Source organism: Papilio xuthus, unplaced genomic scaffold, assembly GCF_000836235.2.
Source record: "Papilio xuthus unplaced genomic scaffold, Pxut_1.1 DF828142.1, whole genome shotgun sequence".
NCBI lineage: Eukaryota > Metazoa > Arthropoda > Insecta > Lepidoptera > Papilionidae > Papilio > Papilio xuthus.
In genome coordinates, this window is record NW_013530507.1 from 5,542,730 (window position 1) to 5,562,626 (window position 19,897).

Genomic DNA, 19,897 nt, shown 5'->3' on the forward strand with positions numbered 1-19,897 from the left:
CCTATCGGTCCAACGGTAAACACCCAAAGTATATACATAATATAGTTCGATACACGATCTTTGTCAACTTTTTTTGATTAAGATATACATATACCAAACACTAAAAAATGGGGACTAAAAACTCAAACAGGGCCGATGACTATCAAATAATTTGACAATCCCGCGATCGAATTAGAGTTGTACTATACAACATGTATACATGTAATTAGTTGATGTTAAACTAATCGTGCATTTCCACTGACGAAACATATTTAAAGACATGTTTACAAGGGTATTTCGGCAGAGTAACATTATGTGTGTGATGCAGGTGACATTCCTGATGATGCCGCTGGAGATAGCGTGGGCGGGCACGGTGCAGTGGCTGGCGGGAGACTTCATGTGCCGACTGATGATGTTCACCAGGACATTCGGCCTGTACCTCTCAAGCTTCGTCCTCATATGTATCGCCGTTGATAGGTAACTCTCCTATATGTCTATGTACTATTCAAATACCTGTCCTAAAACACTGAAATAATAGTTTTTTTTTTAAATAGAAAAAGTCTGTTTTAACTACAATGAAAACAGCTTAAGGTTCGTTCAGACAGTCTTTGTATACGGACCCTTATGCGATATCGAGCAAATCATGAATCGGTTATGGCTTATATTATCTCATTATTATTAATAAGTTTTAAGATACATATGGTATACATTCTTGCAGATACTACGCAATTCTGAAGCCTCTGAACGTGAAATGGGAGGCGGGAGTGCGCAAGGCCCTCGCCACCGCCTGGATATGCGCTGGTCTAGCCAGTCTACCGCAGAGCTTCATATTCCACCTGGAAGAACATCCTGATGTTAAAGGGTATGTATATATATCCAGTACAAAGAAAAGAAATAAGCGTATTACCTAGGATTACGTAACCACGGCCAGTTACACAGATACTTAATTTTTATGTTAGCGGTGCGTTGCTTATGATGAATCTTTCTAGATGAAGTCTTAGTTTAGAAGGAAAAGCATGGAAAAGCAAGCAAGGGGGGTGGGGCAGCAGAATTAAAAAGGGTTAAAGTCTGCAGTAACCCGCACTTAGCCAGCGTGGTTGACTATGGCCTAATCACCCTTAGGGTATGCTACGAGACCCTCGGTGGGGACGTATAGTGAGCTGATGATGATGAAAGCCTGCAGCTCAAGTGTCAACTTACCCCCTAACATTTCATAAACACTACGTAATAACGCGTAATAGTAATTTTCATTGTAAATATAAATTTTGTCTAAGTCTATGAAACGTAAATTAAATAAATGTATAATAATTGGTATTTGATATTTCAATTCTTGTCAATTAACGTGACTATAGTAAGTTAAGGTTGATGACAGCCTTTGAATACTTAATACAGAGGTGTCACGGCAATGGGGTCACTCCACAAGGCGGGTACACTACGGTAATTTGCGGGGACACTGGGGTACACTGCGGGGATACGATCTAACGCTCTGACCATTCAATTAATGATTCAATTTATATAATTTAACGTCTGAGTTGCAGATAATTACATCTATTACGTTTCAGTTCGCAATTATTCCTTTCAGAATTCGATAGTAAAATTCTAGATAGATAAAATATTAGCTACTTTACTGAAATTTTTACATAAACAGTTACAAATAAGATGATTATTGAGTAAACTTTAAGCGAGATAATGTTAGACTTATAGGTTGGTTAATAAAAGATCCTTACTTTAGACATTCAAATTTCAATTTGCTTAAATATTAGATACTAGCTATCGACCCCGCCCGCGCGGTTTAAAAAAAAAACTTCAGAAGTAGCTTATGTGTTCTTCTAGGCTATGTTCTATATCTATGCCAAATTTTAGCCAGATCCATGCAGCCGTTCCGGAGATAACTCCAAACATCCATCCATCCATCTAAACATTCGCATTTATAATATTAGTAAGATTATAGCACTATAATATACATATTTATAAAACCTTGAATGAACGCCGCATACAAAGTAAATTCGGTATTGGAATTAATAAACTTTCCAATTCAAATAGGAAATGTCCTCGATTTGAAAATAACTTTCTGTGCTACAATCGCGGAGTAAAACACGTGGTCACATTAGAGAACATGTGTTGCCAACATATTGAAAATTATATAAACTAATTAATATTTGACAAAAGTTAAAACAGTGGTATATGAACAATAATGCCAAAGCTAAAATACTTCGTTTACTCTCTTTGTGTTTAACTCTAATTTACAATCAGTATCTTATGAATTTACAACATATTGAGGACATAAACACAAAAAAATATTAAGAAATCAACACTTTTAATACATAAAATATCTGATATTTGTTTTTATTACAGATATTTCCAATGCGTGTCATACGGCTCACTGCCCACAGAACGACATGAGTTCGCTTACTTCCTTGTCAACATGACTCTAATGTACATCGCTCCACTGGTGTCCACTCTCTATTGCTCCTCCGCTGCGCTCGCTGAGATCATACGTAGAGCCAACACCGCCAATGGTAAGGGTACATTACGATTACATCGAGCATTTGCCAGACTTTTACGATGTTAAAAAGTATTCCCAAAATAGTATGGCGGGCTTAAGCCTTACAAAAGACAGGTTCGAGGATGTACTCTACATTTCGTTGTTCTGATTGGGATTAAAAGGAGCTTTGCTGGCGAGAATCTCTTGAAAGTTTCACTTCTAAAGCGAAAATCCTACTTGAAACTGAAATACCGCAAATCAAAGGAACTGAATTTCTAACAGCCAGATCAGTATAATTAACTAAAGTATAGGCGATTCAATAACGAGCGTCGGTGGCTTTAGGGTTAAGCACTACACTTGTAATTAGATTGTGGGTTCGAATCCCTTCATGTACCAATGTGCTTTTCGATTTTCATATGTACATTTATCCGACGTTCTTACGGCAAAGGTAAACTAATGTTTCATCATCATGACATCATGATTGATGCAACCTGCACAGATCTGCGAAGAAATTCAAAGGCGTGTGAAGTGAACCAACCCGCAAAAGGCCAGCGTAGTTGATTATAGCCTAGTCATTCCTAACTTAGGATAGACTCGGGGCCGTACCGTAGTCTGGCATATAGTGGACTGATGATGATTTCAATTCCAGATAAAATGCGACGCAGCGGTGTTGGTATACTCGGCCGAGCACGAGCGAGGACTTTGAAGATGACTGTTACAATTGTCTTGGTATTTTTCACGTGTTGGTCTCCTTACTACTGTTATTGCTTATGGTGAGTACATACTTTAGTATCTAGTAACATTTACTTTAATGGTCACTAATGTCGATATTAAGTATAGATTTCTCATACCAAATCTATTCCAAAGACGACCTAAGAAGTGCGGTAGTTAAGCGTCTATTTTTGAATTACAATTAAATTAGGATAATTGTTTTTCGTAAACTAATTTAGATAATTTCTGATATCTCTTAATAATTGAGTAAAGTTCAATGTAGCACAGAACACACAAAACCATCAGTTTCCACTGTCATAACACATGTATAAAGACATTGGTGCCTTTTCCTTTACAACATACAATTTCTCGTTCTAGGTACTGGATAGACAAAGAATCCGTGAGAAGTCTAGATCCTGCTTTTCAGAAGGCAATGTGGTTGTTCTCTTGCACAAACTCTTGTGCCAACCCTATTGTCTATGGTGTGTTCAATAGAAATCGCTGGCATACGGGTCCGGTAAGATAAATATTATTTCTTAAAGAGATAGTAAGATGTTCCATGTAGCCAGTGACTTCATGTCATTAATTGTTTAACTTAATTTTAATTAAACAAACATTTTTGTTTTATAGAATGCAAGATATCGTAATGGAAGTATGAGAAGAGGATCCCGATTCCCTTTCGGCGATTCAATGGAAATTTCTGCAGCAACTTTAGTACGAGCACGAAGCTCTCTCACCAGTGAGAGGAATGGAAGAAGAGATTCGTCCTTTAATACGAAAAACGGAACGCAAAAACAACTGAACCACAATAATAATCTCGTAAATAACGGTGTTGTTTAATCTATGACGTTTGATACTAGGGATGTTCAAAAAATAGCTGTTTAACAACGTTATGCATAGTTAATAGCTAAAAGCTATTTTAATATTGTAAGTATAAAATATTGCTGTAAATTAAACTATTTACTGATGTAAGTACTAATATGTGTATATTTGATCAAAATCGTTACAGAAAATTGAAGCTTTAAGAAAAAGCCTTTAGGGTCATATTCGTATAAAGTATAATCTTATATACCAATTTTGCAAAATCGCTAGCATTTCTTCGATTCAATACTGACTAATTACTGTAAAGTAGTAATTAAATAATTTACTTTTAAAAGACATTTTTACAATAAAAGAGGTTATGTTTCTCAATTTATAATCATTATTGTTGTATAAATGCGTAAATAGTTTACTTGTAAAAATATTTAAGCATTTTAATCGTATATTAAAATGAAATTATCAAATTTGGTTGACTATATAACAATACATAAGATGATGTTTTTATAAAAGAATAAAATTGTAAAAAGATGTGGGTTTTTAAGAACATGAGTCAAGAGAATACTGTTATATTCAGTAGCAATATTTCTTTTTTATATCTTATCAGATTTAAATAACTATATGTTAGTAATTAATTATTAGAGATACTCATTCGTTTTAGTTTTTATTCCTACATTCCAAAGTTTAGAATTTAAGTTGTAACTTATACATTTTTAAGAGACTGATTGACCAAAACGTAACTCTGTATATAAATATTAAAATCCATGGTTTTTTTTTTCGTTTTAATGTTCTTGTAACATTTTTAAAATTTATATTTTTATTTGTTATACTTATTTAGTAAATCTTGGCTGTGAGGAAACTCAAGTATGTGGAATAAGTGAGTTTTATACCAAATGTAATGTATTCGTTTGAGATTAAATAAAATCGAATTTCACAAATTCAAAGAATTTTATTAACCATTCCGAACAAAAGTAGAATAAAGACCACATCAATGTATTAATTATTTATTAAAATAACATTTAAGAACGGCCACATTCAAATAACATACATAGAAGCAACCATGAAAATTACAGGATATGAGGAAAAATTAAATAAACGGATAAATACTTATTTTTCGAGTATATTAAAAATAATTAGTAAAGATTTTTCAATTCTGAATAAAGACATATCTTAATATTACAGATATGCTACACAATAAACATATATTTCTACGATTTCAACACCAAACTAATCTACTCGATTACACAATATTCAACTCATAAATCGACAAGTCAAACGTCAAACTAAATTATGGGACTCACTAGCGCCACCACACTCAAAGTCAGAAAATGTACATGTTTCATTTTTTTATATGGCGTTTACTATGCCTAAGTAGGTTTTATATATTTTTGACAGGACTAACAGCGATAGCAGCGCCCCTATCACCTGGCTAGATAAATAATATGTCACACTTCACAATCAACATTTATTTGTCTTATAATAAAATGTTCCTTGTGTTCTAATAAAGAAAAAATTTAATACCTTTTTAAATAAATTTATTCAAATAAAATATATGTCATCTAAATTAATAAAATTAGATTTTATAAATCTTACGATCTATAATATAATTAATTTGGCTACGATTTGTACTTATTTAATAATTAAATTACATTTCTTTTGTCACTAATATAACATTTTTATATAAAAACTGTTTTAATAGTATATATGTAGTAAGTAAATGAAAATCAATCATAACTTTAACGAAAAACAAGAATTTTGAAGTATCTAGCAATATTAATAGACTACAAATATATATAAAGAAGTCAACAAAACAATGAATCGTTCTACGTTCGACAAAAAAATGACTCATTTGGAATGCAAATAGATGTATGACTGGAGATTAATATTATCTAATTAAATATTTAAATTACGATATGGCACATTCACTGTTAAACAAAATATACAAAAATAGAAGGATAGTATACAGATTTTAAAAATTCAATTCTCAAGGATATCTCTCACTTAGCTGTGCTTCAAAAAAATTGCCAATTTGTCGTAGTTTTATTATTTTGAAACTACTAAAAAAATATTATCAAAAACTAGTGTAATTTAAATCAATTTGAGAGTATTTCTATTACACTACAAGATAAAATGTTTTACGAAGGCGCCAATGTCTCAAAACCCGTTCCATGACCTGTCAAAAATCTTCAAATGCTCATTACAGATAAGAAAACTTTTGAGAAACCATGAAATAGTTTTTAAGTACTTATCATGTGTATTTACATAACTTTTACACAAGACAAATCAAACAGTCGATTATACATAGTTTTGAACATATCTATGAACATCAACTGTTAACGAATAATTGGTTTTAACCTATACGTTAAAACCTTTTTTTGATTTGGTTACTAAAGCTTTGGTAACATTAAACATTCGCTTCAGTTCTTGAGTTAAAAGATAGCAACACCATTACTTTGTAATATTGACCTATTTTGCGATCCTTTAAACCAGATATTTACTTTAAATCGGTCTGAAAGTGACAGTTAAATGCTAGATAAACACACTACTTTCTACGTCTAATAATCACAATTATTTTTGTTGTTAACATACTGCGATGAATAAAAACTGTTCCTGGCTGGTAACATAATTATGTTATTATCTATTAACGTTATAACTTGTTAAAATAACCGCTACAACGTTATGTGAACACATTACTGCGAATAGCTGTTACGTTATTCAATGATCGCCCTTCTCTAGTTCGGTAAGTTCGTGCGCGGGAGCTAGTTCCCGATCGTTTTGGTGGATGACGCGCGATTTTTCGATATCACCTTGTGATAATGTGGTTACAATGATGGCTCCCAGTGCATCGCAGACGACGTTGATGGTTGTGCGGAATCGATCGCTGTAACAGTTATTAAGTTGAGTTAATAACCGATGTTAAATAGTTAACAATAGTGAGCTAAATATGGCATGCAAACACCTGTACTAAATCTTACTAATATTACAAATGCGAATGTTTATATGGAACGTTGGATGGATGTTTGAAGGTATCTTCGGAACGGAGTAAGAACGGGTAGGCTACTTATTAAGTTTTTTTTCTCAACTCCGTGCGGACGGAGTCGCAGGCTACTGTTATATAGTTTCGTTATAAAACTAGCCAATTGATTTTCAGTATACTGGATCTCAACGGCCGTAGATATTTTAGAAACATTTTGGACTCGTCAGCCATCAGTTATACTCTAATTCAACAATGATTATATTAACTTACAGAAGCCAGTCGACCGCAAGAATGATGGAGACATCTTCAGCGGGCAGGTTGACGGTGTCCAGCACCATTACCATGGTAACCAGTCCCGCCTGAGGGATACCGGCAGCGCCTATACTGGCCGCAGTCGCAGTCACACTGACACACAAAGAAACATACAATTTATAATAAGACCAAATTATGTTAGAAAAACTAAAGGTCGCGACGCAAAAGATTAGGATGGTATAGACCATATGAAGAGGTAAGATTTGCATGTGAACAGGAAAACCTTAAATACGAATCTACAATATTTAGGTAGGGGTAGAACTAAATAAGCTCCGATGGATAGACGGCGTAAATAAAGACGCAAAAAAGTGGGCATAGCAAATTGGAAGTCCGTGGCCAGAGATAGACCGAGGTGGAAAAAATTGCAGGACCAAGCCAAGGCCCACAAAGGGCTGTAGAGCTAGAAGAAGAAGAAGACCTTAGTAGAAATGGGTGATTTGCGCGTAGCTGATTATTGAGTAGGGAATAAAATGATCGAGAAATAATTTAAACAACTTTAGTAAATCTGATGTGAAATATGTTACGTTAAACGTTTTACCTGACTGCAACAATCTTTCCGAACGACATCTCGACCTTCCTGAGTTGTGCGATAAAGATAGCGGCTACTGCCTCGTACAACGCCGTACCGTCCATGTTGATAGTGGCGCCGATAGGGATGACAAAGCGAGTGATGCGAGGGTCCAGGCCCATGTCATCACAGCAGCCTATTGTTATCGGCATTGTGGCCGAACTGAAATACAATTAATAATTCATTAAAATTATTTGATCGCCCTCTAAAGAAAACATCACGCTTTTTTGCCATCACAATTTTTAGCTAGCCATTTAAAAGGATTATTAAGTAGTGAAGTTTGTAATTAAAAAAACCGCAAAAAGTAGCAGGAATATTTCCATATTTGTAGCCACAGTGTGTAATCATATGGTTTAGAGTATCAAATTACGAAAAGAAAAGTTACAAAAGTTAATGTAACTTTTAAACAAAAAGTTTTTTTTGCATTTTTCCCCATGTAGTTATCGACCTGGCTATACACCTACCGAATTATCGTTGAATTTTAGAACACGCTGTATTTGGTGAATTGAATGGTATTGGTTCATTCGGTTTAAAAATATCTATAAGAATCTTAATTACTCATTGATATACTACCTTGAAGCAGTTCCAAACGCTGTAGCCATAACCTGACCCATCTTAGCAATGTAGCGACATGGCAACTTCTTTGTGGCCAGCATGAATAGGACGCTGAGCGTACCAAATCCGTGCAAGAACAGACCGAGTAATACTGTCATGAAGTACAACCCTAAACGACCCACTAGGTCTGCGAAAGAATCTATTTCCATGATCTTAGCTGTTACTAAGAAGAACACACCGAGCGGAGAAAGCCTGAAAAACGAATTACAAATTATGAAAGTACTTAATATAATTAAAGAAAAACAATTAATTTATAGAATTAGTTTAAAAGATAGCAAACAAAAATGCTAGTATCCAAAACGGTTCAACGAGTCTTGATGAAATTTGGAAAAGAGTAGATTGCTAGATTGTAGAGTCTGGAATATATCTGGCTAGCTATGCATAGATTACTCAGTTATTTTTTTTATTTAACGCAAAGACAGGCGAAAGATAGTTTCCAATAATTGAATACAAGATATTTGTAAGTAAATTCGATAGTAGCATACCAAATAACCCATCCAGTGATGATCATCATGGCTTCAGAGAGAGTATGGAAGAACTCTTGCAAAGGTTTGCTCTTGTCTCCCATCTTGCCCATGGTGATGCCTAACACAATACTGAAACAGACCAGCCCCAATACATTGGTGCCGCTCTGATAGTCCCCTTCTATCTTATATGTCTCGATATGACCTGAAAACAATTATTATTTATATGATGCGTGTTCAACGACCCCCATGGACATCAGCAAAACCCAGAGAAACCGCAGATGCGTTGCCGGCCTTTGAGATGGTGATAAGCTCGCTTCTTGAAGGACCCTAAGTCGGTTCGGAAATACCGCCGAGGACAGACCATTCCACAGCGCTGTTGGCGAGGCCGGAAGTCTAATTAATAAGTTTAGTTTATCTTGTTAAAATTACCTTTGACCATTTTGCTATCTTTAGGATCGTAAGACAATCGAGTTCTATAAGATGCGATGGTCGCTTGAGCGATGTTCTCCGGAAACACATTCCTGTAAACGACAAGAAGATTTATTTAATTTTTATACTCTTTGTACACATCTGCATAATTAGAAGGTATATTCCATTGCGGAAAACCTGAACAAAACATTTTTGTCATCCCTTTCACCCTTTTTAAAAACAGAGACAACCATAAATTGAACAAGAGTTACGGTAAGAGAAATGCATTAGAACAACTGCATACTAGACAATGGATTCCTTTTGTAGCCACTTACTTAATAAAAAACGCTTTGAATAATATATTTAATGTTGAAAAGTGTACCATTTTAGACCAGCGGATACGTGCGAGAGACAATAAAATTGCACAAAGCAGACGTTTGAATAACATGAAAATCGTATCCTCGATGATACTACAACAATCGAGTTCGAAGGACGGATCTTTTAAAAGAATTAAATAATATTCGCATATACAGGTTAGATATTTCCTGTGTTACCTATTAGCCATTTTAAAAACAATAAAAACTGCAAAGTTATGAAAATAACACGACCATAAGCTTTCATTCGGACGGGCGTTTTTTTAACGCCGCGTCACGACATTGGCGACTCTTGAGCGAAGAACGTTTTAAAATCACTATTGTTTCGTTCGACCAGCGCTCAAAATGCAACAATATCAAACGTTTTAAAGCGTTACTTTTGATACAGCCTACAAATGATTTGATAGGTACTTGGAAATGCATTTATTCTATTTAAACGTTTTTTTATGCGCGTTAAAAATCGCCCGTACGTATGGGAGCTAAATGTGTTTGGGTCACGAACTTTTTAATATTCATATAGCTCGTTAATTTGACATTATTATAGCAATTAGCGAAAATAATAAAAATGAAATTTGTGACAACAAATAGCTATAACAGCACTTACTAAAAAAGTAACTTCTATGGACATGGTAAAAGGAGAAGCATTTGAATAGTTAAGTCAACTACATATATGACATTCTAAATCACAAGACTAGTAAAATTTAAAAGGTCTTAAAAATAATTTTTGTGTTAGTACAATCTTTGTTTTTCGCCCAAGATCTTTTTTTTTTCTTTTTGCAAAGTCGATGGAGTTTATTCGATTGACCTTTTGTACTGTCACCTGGCAATCTGTAACACAGCGATCAGCAACGTCATTGTTCTGATTGATACTACGCTTAGGGTTGCCACTTAAACATTTACAGAAAAAAGAGTATACGCGAAGTTCTACAAAAATGTTTCTTCAGCGATTCGTTTTCATTTCGATTATCTTAAAGTAAGTCCCTAATATACAATAATCATTATTATAAGATTTAGGCAAATATTTTGAAGGATACAATAAGGCTTTATATTTGATCCTGCATATTTTAACATATTTACAAGTGTCGACATTTGAAACTCACTATCCAGGGTTGTCAATAGTTATTTGATCCAACTTGTCTTTTACCTATTTTTTTCTTTTTGAAAACATAATCGACAATTTACAATTATATTTTTATATTTCATTAAAAGACAGCACTCTAGGTTATAAAACTAATATTACAGAATAAAAAAAACCCATCCGAAATAACTGAATATAATACAAAAATAGATTATTACTACATCAATGTCATTCCGTTAATTTTGGAGGTCATTCCAGTGTTACGTGTTTATTTCTGTTAGAATGTTGACATCCCTAATAACGTATGTAGGGCGCTGTATAAATAACCATTTGGCTGATGAAGAGTGACGAGTAGGGAACGAACGCCCGGACAGTTTCACTTCGGGGACTAACACCTAATAGACAATTACGATGAACAATTTAACGCTATACCGTTTCGCTATTCACTACAGTTAATATTTGGACTAATCAAATAATCTTGCCGCACTCAAAGTCCTAACTAAGTAAACTGTTACGTACATATAGTACGTAGAGTTTTAATTATAATTTTCGTAGATTTTTATAATACACCTTACTTCTTACTTACTAATATTGTAAATGCGAAAGTTTATATGGATGGATGCATGTTTGTTAGAGGGTATATAGGAAATAGTCTGTAAGAACACATGATCTACTTATTAAGTCTTTTTTTAATTCTGCGCGGACAGAGTTGCGGGCGACTAATAATATTCGCAATACCTTTACACATATTTTATCTTTACTTGAAGTATTAATTATTTAAAATAAATAATTTGTTATCTAATTACTGAGTAACAGCATAAAGTCAAAATTGCATTTAAAAAGACGATACAAAAGAAAAAAAAACTATACACATGACAGTTGTTGCATGTTCGTGTGTAGAGAAGCGACAAGTTAACCTATGGCCCACTTCACACAAATGGCCCAATTATCCCATAACCTTATCGCCTCGTTCACAACTAGGGCTGACACATCTTGAAGTTTACATTTGACATTAGTTTTCGGGTCAGAGGTTGATGCGAAAATAGTTCTTAAATCTTTATTTTCTTGTCGTCCTCTATCTAAAAACTAACTAGGGCGATACAGCGACTCGAAGTGAGCCTTGGTCTCACAACAAACGTCTCTAATTTAACCGATCCCGCGCCGTCCCAACCTAGTCCCGGACATGGAGCTCCCGAAGATATCAGCTACATCCATTCAGCGATACCTGGGACGGACAACTGGGTGATGACCACTGGATAGTTGTGGACATTGCTTTTTTACTCGTTTACAAAAGAATCAAGGATTAATAAGATTGGTATTCGGTGGTTTTCGTTGTCAATGGCGGTCTTCGTTTATTGACAGTTGACAACCCTATTCCTTACGTACACGAAGATTGACAAAAGCTTTATTATACAAAGAATACCAAACTACTCGTGTATTACTTCTTTCTACTACCTTCATTCTACAGCAAAACCTGTACTAAATAATAAAATAACTGGTGCTAAGGAGAACGTTCCAGAAGAAAATGAGGCATTAATTATTGACTTGTGACCTCTCGCACCTCGACGTATATCAGAAATGATTGGCTGATTGACTACAAAGAGACTTTGCAATGTGTTAGAGAATAATTTAAGGTTTCTCAAGAGGATCAAGACAAATTTGGTAAACAATTCCATCCTAATTGTGAAGTAGCATAACACAGAGGACAGTGGAAAGAAATTTTTTGGTTGTGGCTTTATCCAAGTTAGAATATTGAAGCAAGCAGGCTTTTTATTCTTGTTTACTCAATTTCTTATGAGGGAGAGCACTATGAAAATTGTTTTGTGATATAAATCAAGTCACCCAATCCATGTACCGCTTGCGACAGAATTTCAGCCATAAAAATGTTAATTTTACTAGATATTCATTATCTATGTTTATAAAAAAATAGTTGTTAACTAGATGTATTAAAATTTAGTAACTATATGTGTTCCTCGTACTATGTTCTACATCTGTGTCTTTCATTAAGATCTGTTGAGCCTTTCTAGAGGTGCCTTCTAACATCCATCCATCTAAGCATTCGCATTTATAATATTAGTAAGAAGTAAGTATGATTATCGAACATATCAACTATTGAATAACAAATGTAAATTCAAACGGATGGCGAAAATTAAACGACGAGTTAGCACCTATTAAAAACATTAAAGTGATGAATGATCCCGACGATTAGGAAAAGGCCGCGAGCCAATTGCACTCGGCCGCTGATATTTCATCCGCGATGTCAGAATAGTTTCGAATATGCAATTGTTGATTGCATCTAAACACATGACACACTAATGAATAGATTTCTTAGCACTTTTCCTCTTATACGTCGTCATCCCACGTTATAAATTAGCTGTCGCCTATATATAGTCTAGTATATATAATCTAAAGTAGGGTTAAAAGTGAACTGGAAGACTATAACCAAAAGATTTGCGAAAAAAATTCGGCACATAAAAATGTGTCTTTGCCCACTCCTAATGACGCATTTACACGTGTTGTAGGTAAATTATCTTTTTGCGCGTGCATAGTTAACGTCACTAAACTAGACATGCACTTGCATAAATTTACGATTACTAATTTCTTGTAAGGATTCTATCGAAACAGATAAAAAATATAGCTTCATAACAAACCTAATACTCTTTTAGCCAAGTTTTCAAGTCCTAAAATATGACGTAGAATGAGACTTTTGCTGATATTTTTTTTCTAAAACTTACCTTATCAAATCGAGCAGTGTATCTGAAGTCAATGTGTCTTTAGTGACGACTTTGGTGGCATTCGGCTGGCTGTACGCCTCCGGGTCTTTGCCCGGTTTGATGGTGGTGACAAGCGCAATGCCCAGCATCACCGCGCATACGGTAGTCGTCATGTAGTAGATGATAGCTCGGAGACCGACCCTGGAACACGTTGATACGTTTTAACATCATTTATTACAATGAAATGTTATTTTTGAGTTTCTATTAAATGTATGTCACTAAAGGAGCCGTTACTTGTAACTTTTTGACAAGACAATTGTACCAGGACATAAAAGACCAAGTGTAAAAATCAAGTATGGTCGTCTAAAACGAAAACGAAAAAATTGACTTACTTTCCAGATAGACTGAGATCCAGTGAACCTATAGCCGAAACAATCGAGGATACCAACAATGGTACTATCAAACTCTTGAGCATCCTTAGGAAAAGTTCCCCAGGATATTGGAAGTACATGACGTCACGGCGCGACCACTCGTGCCCCGACGCACGGAGACCCCATCCCAGTAACGTCCCGGACACCACTCCGATTACTGTTAGTAGGGTGAGCAGGTTCTCGCGTAGGAACAGCGGACAATTCCGTCTTATTTGCAGCGGCATCTTCGGTAGTGATTTCTAAACAGAAAAATACATTAAAATAGGCGTACTTGGAGCGGAGCTATGAACTAATACATAAAAATCATACTGGAGAATAAATAACCTCCTTTTGGAAGTCAGTTTAAATAAATGTGGAACTCCTTTCTGAAGTCAATAAAAACATTTGTATATATACAAATTATTTATATTAGCAACATTACGCAGAAAATATAGTTTTTCTTTACATTTCTCTCAAACTCGTAACAACAAATGGCGATGATTCTAAAGCAGTTTCTGAAAATCGTAATAACCCTAAACTGAGTCAATAAAGATAAAGAAATAGTAAACATGTGCGTCAATTCTCTAATATATTCCATAATATGTATTTTATTATACAACAATAATAGTTACGTAGAAAACAGTATCTAAAATAGCTTTGGACTAGACAAAGTGTATTATTTATTTTACTTTTTATTATACACTAGCTGTCTGAATTTAAATAAAACTTAATTAGTAGCCTATGTGTTCTTCCGGACTGTGTTCTACATCTATGACAAATTTCATAATAATCCATGCAGTCGTTCTGGAGATACCTTCAAACAAACATTTGTTTTTGAAGTTTTGAAGTTCGTCATGAAATCGCTTCTGAGCGAATGCACTTTGTCTAACGCTGTACTCTTAATAATTTACGATTATTTTTTTATTACTTTTCAAATATACATAAACAAATAACTCACATCGACTAGATCCAAAAGATTTGAATATAGTTCAATAGACATAACACAACTACAATATTATGAGTTTTAACAAATAAGTGTAATAATAATCAAAAATGTTTCCTTCGCGGTAATTTTTAAACAATAGACATATTAAACAATAGACATTAACACACTTTAAACTAATTTATATATACAATATATAACAAAACTGATAAAACATTTGATAGGTATGATTATAACTAGCTGTCGACCGCGACTCCGTTAAAAAAAAACTTAGCCTTTGTGTTCTTCCAGACTATGTAATACATGTGCCTATTTCAGCTAGATCCATTCTACCGTTCTGGTGATACGTGTTCGGAAGAAAATCCGACACTATGCCGGTACAACACTAGTCTTACTAAAATGTCGACGTTTATGTCCCCTCACTAATCATTCTGACACTTTGGAATGAATGCGCGCCATTCGCACCAAAGGATTCTTATTAATAATTGTCTAAAAGTAGTAACAAACATACATACATCTATATATTCGCATTTATAATATTAGTAATACTAACTTACTAATTAAAAAACATATTGATTTGATGTTCGGTAATATAATTAGAATAGCATTAATTCGTGAATCGTGCTAAGAGACGATTTCTTCATAACAGCAAATGGCATTTGTTGGCAACGCGTGCCGACTATTGTTGTCACGGGCTCGCGGACCACGTGTACGTCTTGGGAATTCGACTCTACGTCATCTACGTCTGAGTAATACGGATTAAAAGATTAGTAAAGTTCACGCTTTTTATCAGATGTCAGTTCCATTGCGACCTCGTAAAGACTGTGCCGATTTTCATGGGTATATTTCGATTTACATTTATGACTACTAATTTGGAATGATTTGTCTTCGTTAATCGGTCTAAGATTTAACCTACTATCTTCTGGATAAATCGCCCTTTACCACAAAAAAAATAAAACTTTCCTAGCATGTTTGTCGAATACGTCAATGTTCAAATGTTTGGCCAACTCTGAATTTCGCAAGTATATGAGTGAAATGCACCATCGCTGGTACACGTGGGAGCCTGGGGGATCGCGGGCGCAACGAGTACGCGCGGATGTCGGCGCGGAAATCTTTAGTTAGCGGCCGCGCGATAGATCCGCGCTCCCCCACGCTCCCCCAGCTCCCCCACGCTCCCTCAGCTTCCCAGCGCTCACACGCACCGCAATACACTTTAACTGTTGACATGCTTATCACCAATCATTACTATCGACAGTTTATCACATAACTTTTAGGGTTCCGTACCTCGAAAGGAATAAAACGGAAGGTCAATTAATAAGGCAGTTAGTAGGTAAAACTGTCACAGAGGTCCTTAATTGTTTCTGATGTAATCGATTAGAGCTATCTAGTTATCTTAAACTCAATCTGAAAAAGGCACTCAGACATAACCCTGAGTTCGATACCAAGATGTTAAAATGGCTACTTGAGCTAGTGCGATAATTAAACTTTTGACGCCTGACAAATGCTGAATTATCCCATGTTTTAATCACTTCTTTAGATTTATTTTTTAGACAAGGAATAAACGAGCAACGTATAATAATAAAATTAGTCATCAATGTATTATATAATAAAATAAAATTCAAAAAATCGATGGATTAAGTGATCATTTTGTTGCATTTTAAAATAAAAGTGCGAATTATCGTGTGCTATTTGAGGTGTAAGCTATTTCATTGTGTAGAGTTGAAGTGAGAGATGGATCTGTGAACGGTAATCCCCTGATGTAGGTCGATGACAACTGAGCATTCGTTCAACATTCATTTGTTCACGAGACGATGAGAATCAGAACAAGTGGGGATCAGTTTCAACCATCGTTCTAGGGTACGTATTATATAAAAAAATTGTAAACCTGTAATATAATACTTTAACAAAAGATTGTACGTAGTAAAATTTGGTACGATTCTCTTAAAATGTACTCGAATTTAAATTCGTTATTTTATAAATAAATAAATTTGGCAGTTAAATAACATAAAGCGAACATTTTACTAATATTATAAATGTAAATGTTTGGATGGACGGATGGATGTTTGAAGGTATATAGAACGGATTAACGGATCTCGATGAAATTTGGCATGGTTGTAAAACATAGTCTGGAAGAATACATACTATGGCTTTTTTTAATTCCGCGCGCGGACGGAATCACGGGAGACAATTATGTCATCATTTTCTCGTTTCTTAAATTACTACAGTTAGACATCAACGCGCTACTTTAACAAAAGTGAGTCTAATTGCAGATTTTTTTCTTTAGAAAAAGTGAAATAAAACTGGTTTTAAAGAACTTACCGTGGGTTCTAAGACCATATTGTTGTTGGATGATGAGAGATGAGATTTGGTGTCGGAAACCCACGATTAATCGAGTGAAAGTACTTATTATAATATGTTTTAATATTTTTTTAAGTTTGACATTAATAGATCTTACTAACAAGTAAACTTCTTAATTATTATTTTTTTCTTTGTAAATGAATACTTCTTTTTTTCTTTTTTTAAATTTCATATTCTATAGTACATTCTTTAACATCAATTTCCTGTCGTTCCTTGAGTTGTAATCATAACACAACGTCATTTTAAATCGTAATCAAACTGCGTTAACAATAATATTTACTGTCCAAATGCATTTTATTAATTTTATCCGGCGGAAGAACAAGCTTTTACTGAGTACGCAAAAAAGTTTATTAGTCATTTGGTCACAACAAAGCATTGCAAATGTAATTTGTGCCAACAAGTGTTTCCGGCCACTATCAAGGCGAAGTAGACGAAAGAATATAATGGATAAGCCACAATGAAAAATAAAAGAACAAACAATAAGACAGTTTCAATGTCTTAATATAAAGTGTAAAGGTACCTAGTAAACATTTTTTATTTTAATGAATTAAAATTATATTTCATTTTTATTATATGTTCGTATAAAAATTATGACCGATTTTAGAATTCTATAAATGAAACATTTTCAGCAAACGCTTAACAAGAAGTCAACGATTTATAATTGTTGCAAAATAAAAAAAACCACGTTTAAAAATGTACTCGATTATAATTTGCCTTGAACAAATAAATCTGTTCGTTCGTTATTTTCTAATTATTAAACGATTTTGTTAGGATAAGCCATAATTATTTATTTTACTAATCACCTTACCTAATCAGAATAAATACGTAAGAAGTAATAGTAAAGATAAATTTTAACACAATTATTTTCAATTTCACTACGCATTTAATGATATGAAATAATAGTAGAGAAATTAAACAATATTGACTACAAAAGTATACACTAATGAATATTAAATTTGCTTATTAATTAAAAGGCCAAATATTTCTGAAAAACCTTTTGCGATGTTTGAAATACCCATCTACGGTGAATTCCACAACCTGTTGCCGCCCATATTGAAAGCATTATTCAAAGCGAAATATTTATTTATTTGTATATAATAATATTAATACTTAGAAATAAAAGATTTTAAATATTAACTCTTTTAATAATTATTGGCATTCCCTCATTATTCTTTCCCTCTATTCAATTTTCCTTATCTGCGAATTGCAATTACGACTTTATAAAACCCCCATAACGATTACATCTTAACCGATTTAAATTTAGAGCTTTTTAAAAATAAGATAAAATGAATTTAAGGCTAGATCAACAGGTGGATTTCGCGAGAGGAAAATTTATGTTATTTATTTATCTGTCTAATTAATATGAAAAGATGATAATTTTGTTTCTTATAAAAATACTTACCGGCTTCGTGAAATAAATATATGTTAGCACTTAATAATTGTGTGGTGATAAACACAACAGCATCACTAAGATCGTAGCCGCGAGCCGCTGAATCGGCACGTGCGTTTCTCACGACTGCCGCGAGCTGACTGACGAGCCACTCTGTCTGGTCTTCCTAGGATCCTGTGGGGGCATCGCGAAGGGCTGCGGGACGGGAGCCCGTTATGCGGGGGGGCGGGCGTGTCGATTGATCTGCGAGGCTTCCGGCGACATTTCATGTCCTGAATGAACCTCTCGACTCGTATGTAACTAGGCCTACGTAGGGCGGAGTTACGATTATCGAGGGATATGTATCCGACTATTATATCTCATTGCGACATATTGACATGTTTTATGACATAAATATAGAGAATAGATGAGGCTTCTAAACTTGTTGCGTTTTGTCTACGACTTAACGTTACGGCGACGTAGAGTTCGTAGACGTGCTACATAAAACTTTAGACCTTGACGATTCACTTAGTTCCTGCGTTTTGGTAAGATATAATTATAATTAAATAAAATGTAAATTACTGAAACACGTTCTTTATTGAATTTATTTTTTGGAGAGTTTTCACTTGTATAATGTGTGTGGTGTGTTGTTTAAAATGTTTTCATAAACTTTTATTATATGTTTTCTTTATTTGCTTTACATACAACATCGTATGTATATGTATATTAATATCGTATACCACGCCATACAAACCCGCGTCCTGTAACTAATTCCCCTACACGATCGCTCTGCACATAGATTAAAAATAATTAACACAAATTATGACGACCTTAAACGCGCTGGCGTTAGTTGGACCAACACACCAATTATTACATCCGACATTGTTAATACCTATTTAATGTCGGATCTAGTTAATATAAACGCTGTTTTATACAATTTCCGCTAAATTATATTATTTTGGAGCTTTACTTCAGTTGTGTTGAAATATGACCATTATTTCAAACAAAAACTTAATGCATAAATTAATATGACCTTGCTGTATTTCTTCTTAGACTTTAGCTTTTTAATTTTGGTTTTTACCCTCATAGACACTGCGTATATTAGAGAATGTTTGATAATTTTAAAAGAAATATGACGATGAAAATTTATTAATAGGGTGATAAATAAAAAAAGCCAAGGCACGGTGGGAAAAGTATTAACATGCGTTTATAATCTGTAATGTTATTTTTTTTCTGCTCCCTTCCATTATTGGGTTACCTCAGGCCCTAGTTAATCGATGTAATTATAAGGCAAATAAGAGCTTATTTATATT

At 34.2% G+C, this 19,897-nt stretch overlaps 2 protein-coding genes across 3 annotated transcripts in view; one reads left to right on the forward strand and one right to left on the reverse strand.

Moving 5' to 3' along the window:
* AkhR (Adipokinetic hormone receptor) overlaps nt 1-4,929 on the forward strand; it is a 32,113-nt gene extending 27,184 nt beyond the window's left edge. Inside the window, exons 3-8 of the mRNA XM_013307711.1 lie at nt 308-456; nt 698-841; nt 2,335-2,498; nt 3,114-3,237; nt 3,554-3,692; nt 3,806-4,929. Of these exons, the coding sequence (XP_013163165.1) occupies nt 308-456; nt 698-841; nt 2,335-2,498; nt 3,114-3,237; nt 3,554-3,692; nt 3,806-4,015 (930 nt within the window). The 3' untranslated portion in view covers nt 4,016-4,929. The remainder of the gene's footprint in view (nt 1-307; nt 457-697; nt 842-2,334; nt 2,499-3,113; nt 3,238-3,553; nt 3,693-3,805) is intronic.
* Nucleotides 4,930-6,012: 1,083 nt separating this feature from the next.
* Nucleotides 6,013-18,746, reverse strand: Eaat1 (Excitatory amino acid transporter 1). Of its 2 annotated transcripts, XM_013307755.1 has the most exons (9): nt 18,618-18,746; nt 13,897-14,174; nt 13,526-13,705; nt 9,360-9,451; nt 8,949-9,132; nt 8,422-8,655; nt 7,819-8,010; nt 7,239-7,373; nt 6,707-6,872 (listed from the first exon to the last, which is right to left on the reverse strand). In XM_013307755.1, the coding sequence occupies exons 2-9, from the start codon at nt 14,157-14,159 to the stop codon at nt 6,707-6,709; spliced, it is 1,446 nt and encodes a 481-aa protein (XP_013163209.1). In that variant the 5' UTR covers nt 14,160-14,174; nt 18,618-18,746. The 2 variants fall into 2 exon arrangements, with proteins under 2 accessions (XP_013163210.1, XP_013163209.1); XM_013307756.1 differs by lacking the exon at nt 18,618-18,746 and having other exon boundaries at nt 6,013-6,872; nt 13,897-14,159.
* Between the last annotated feature and the right edge of the window lie 1,151 nt (nt 18,747-19,897).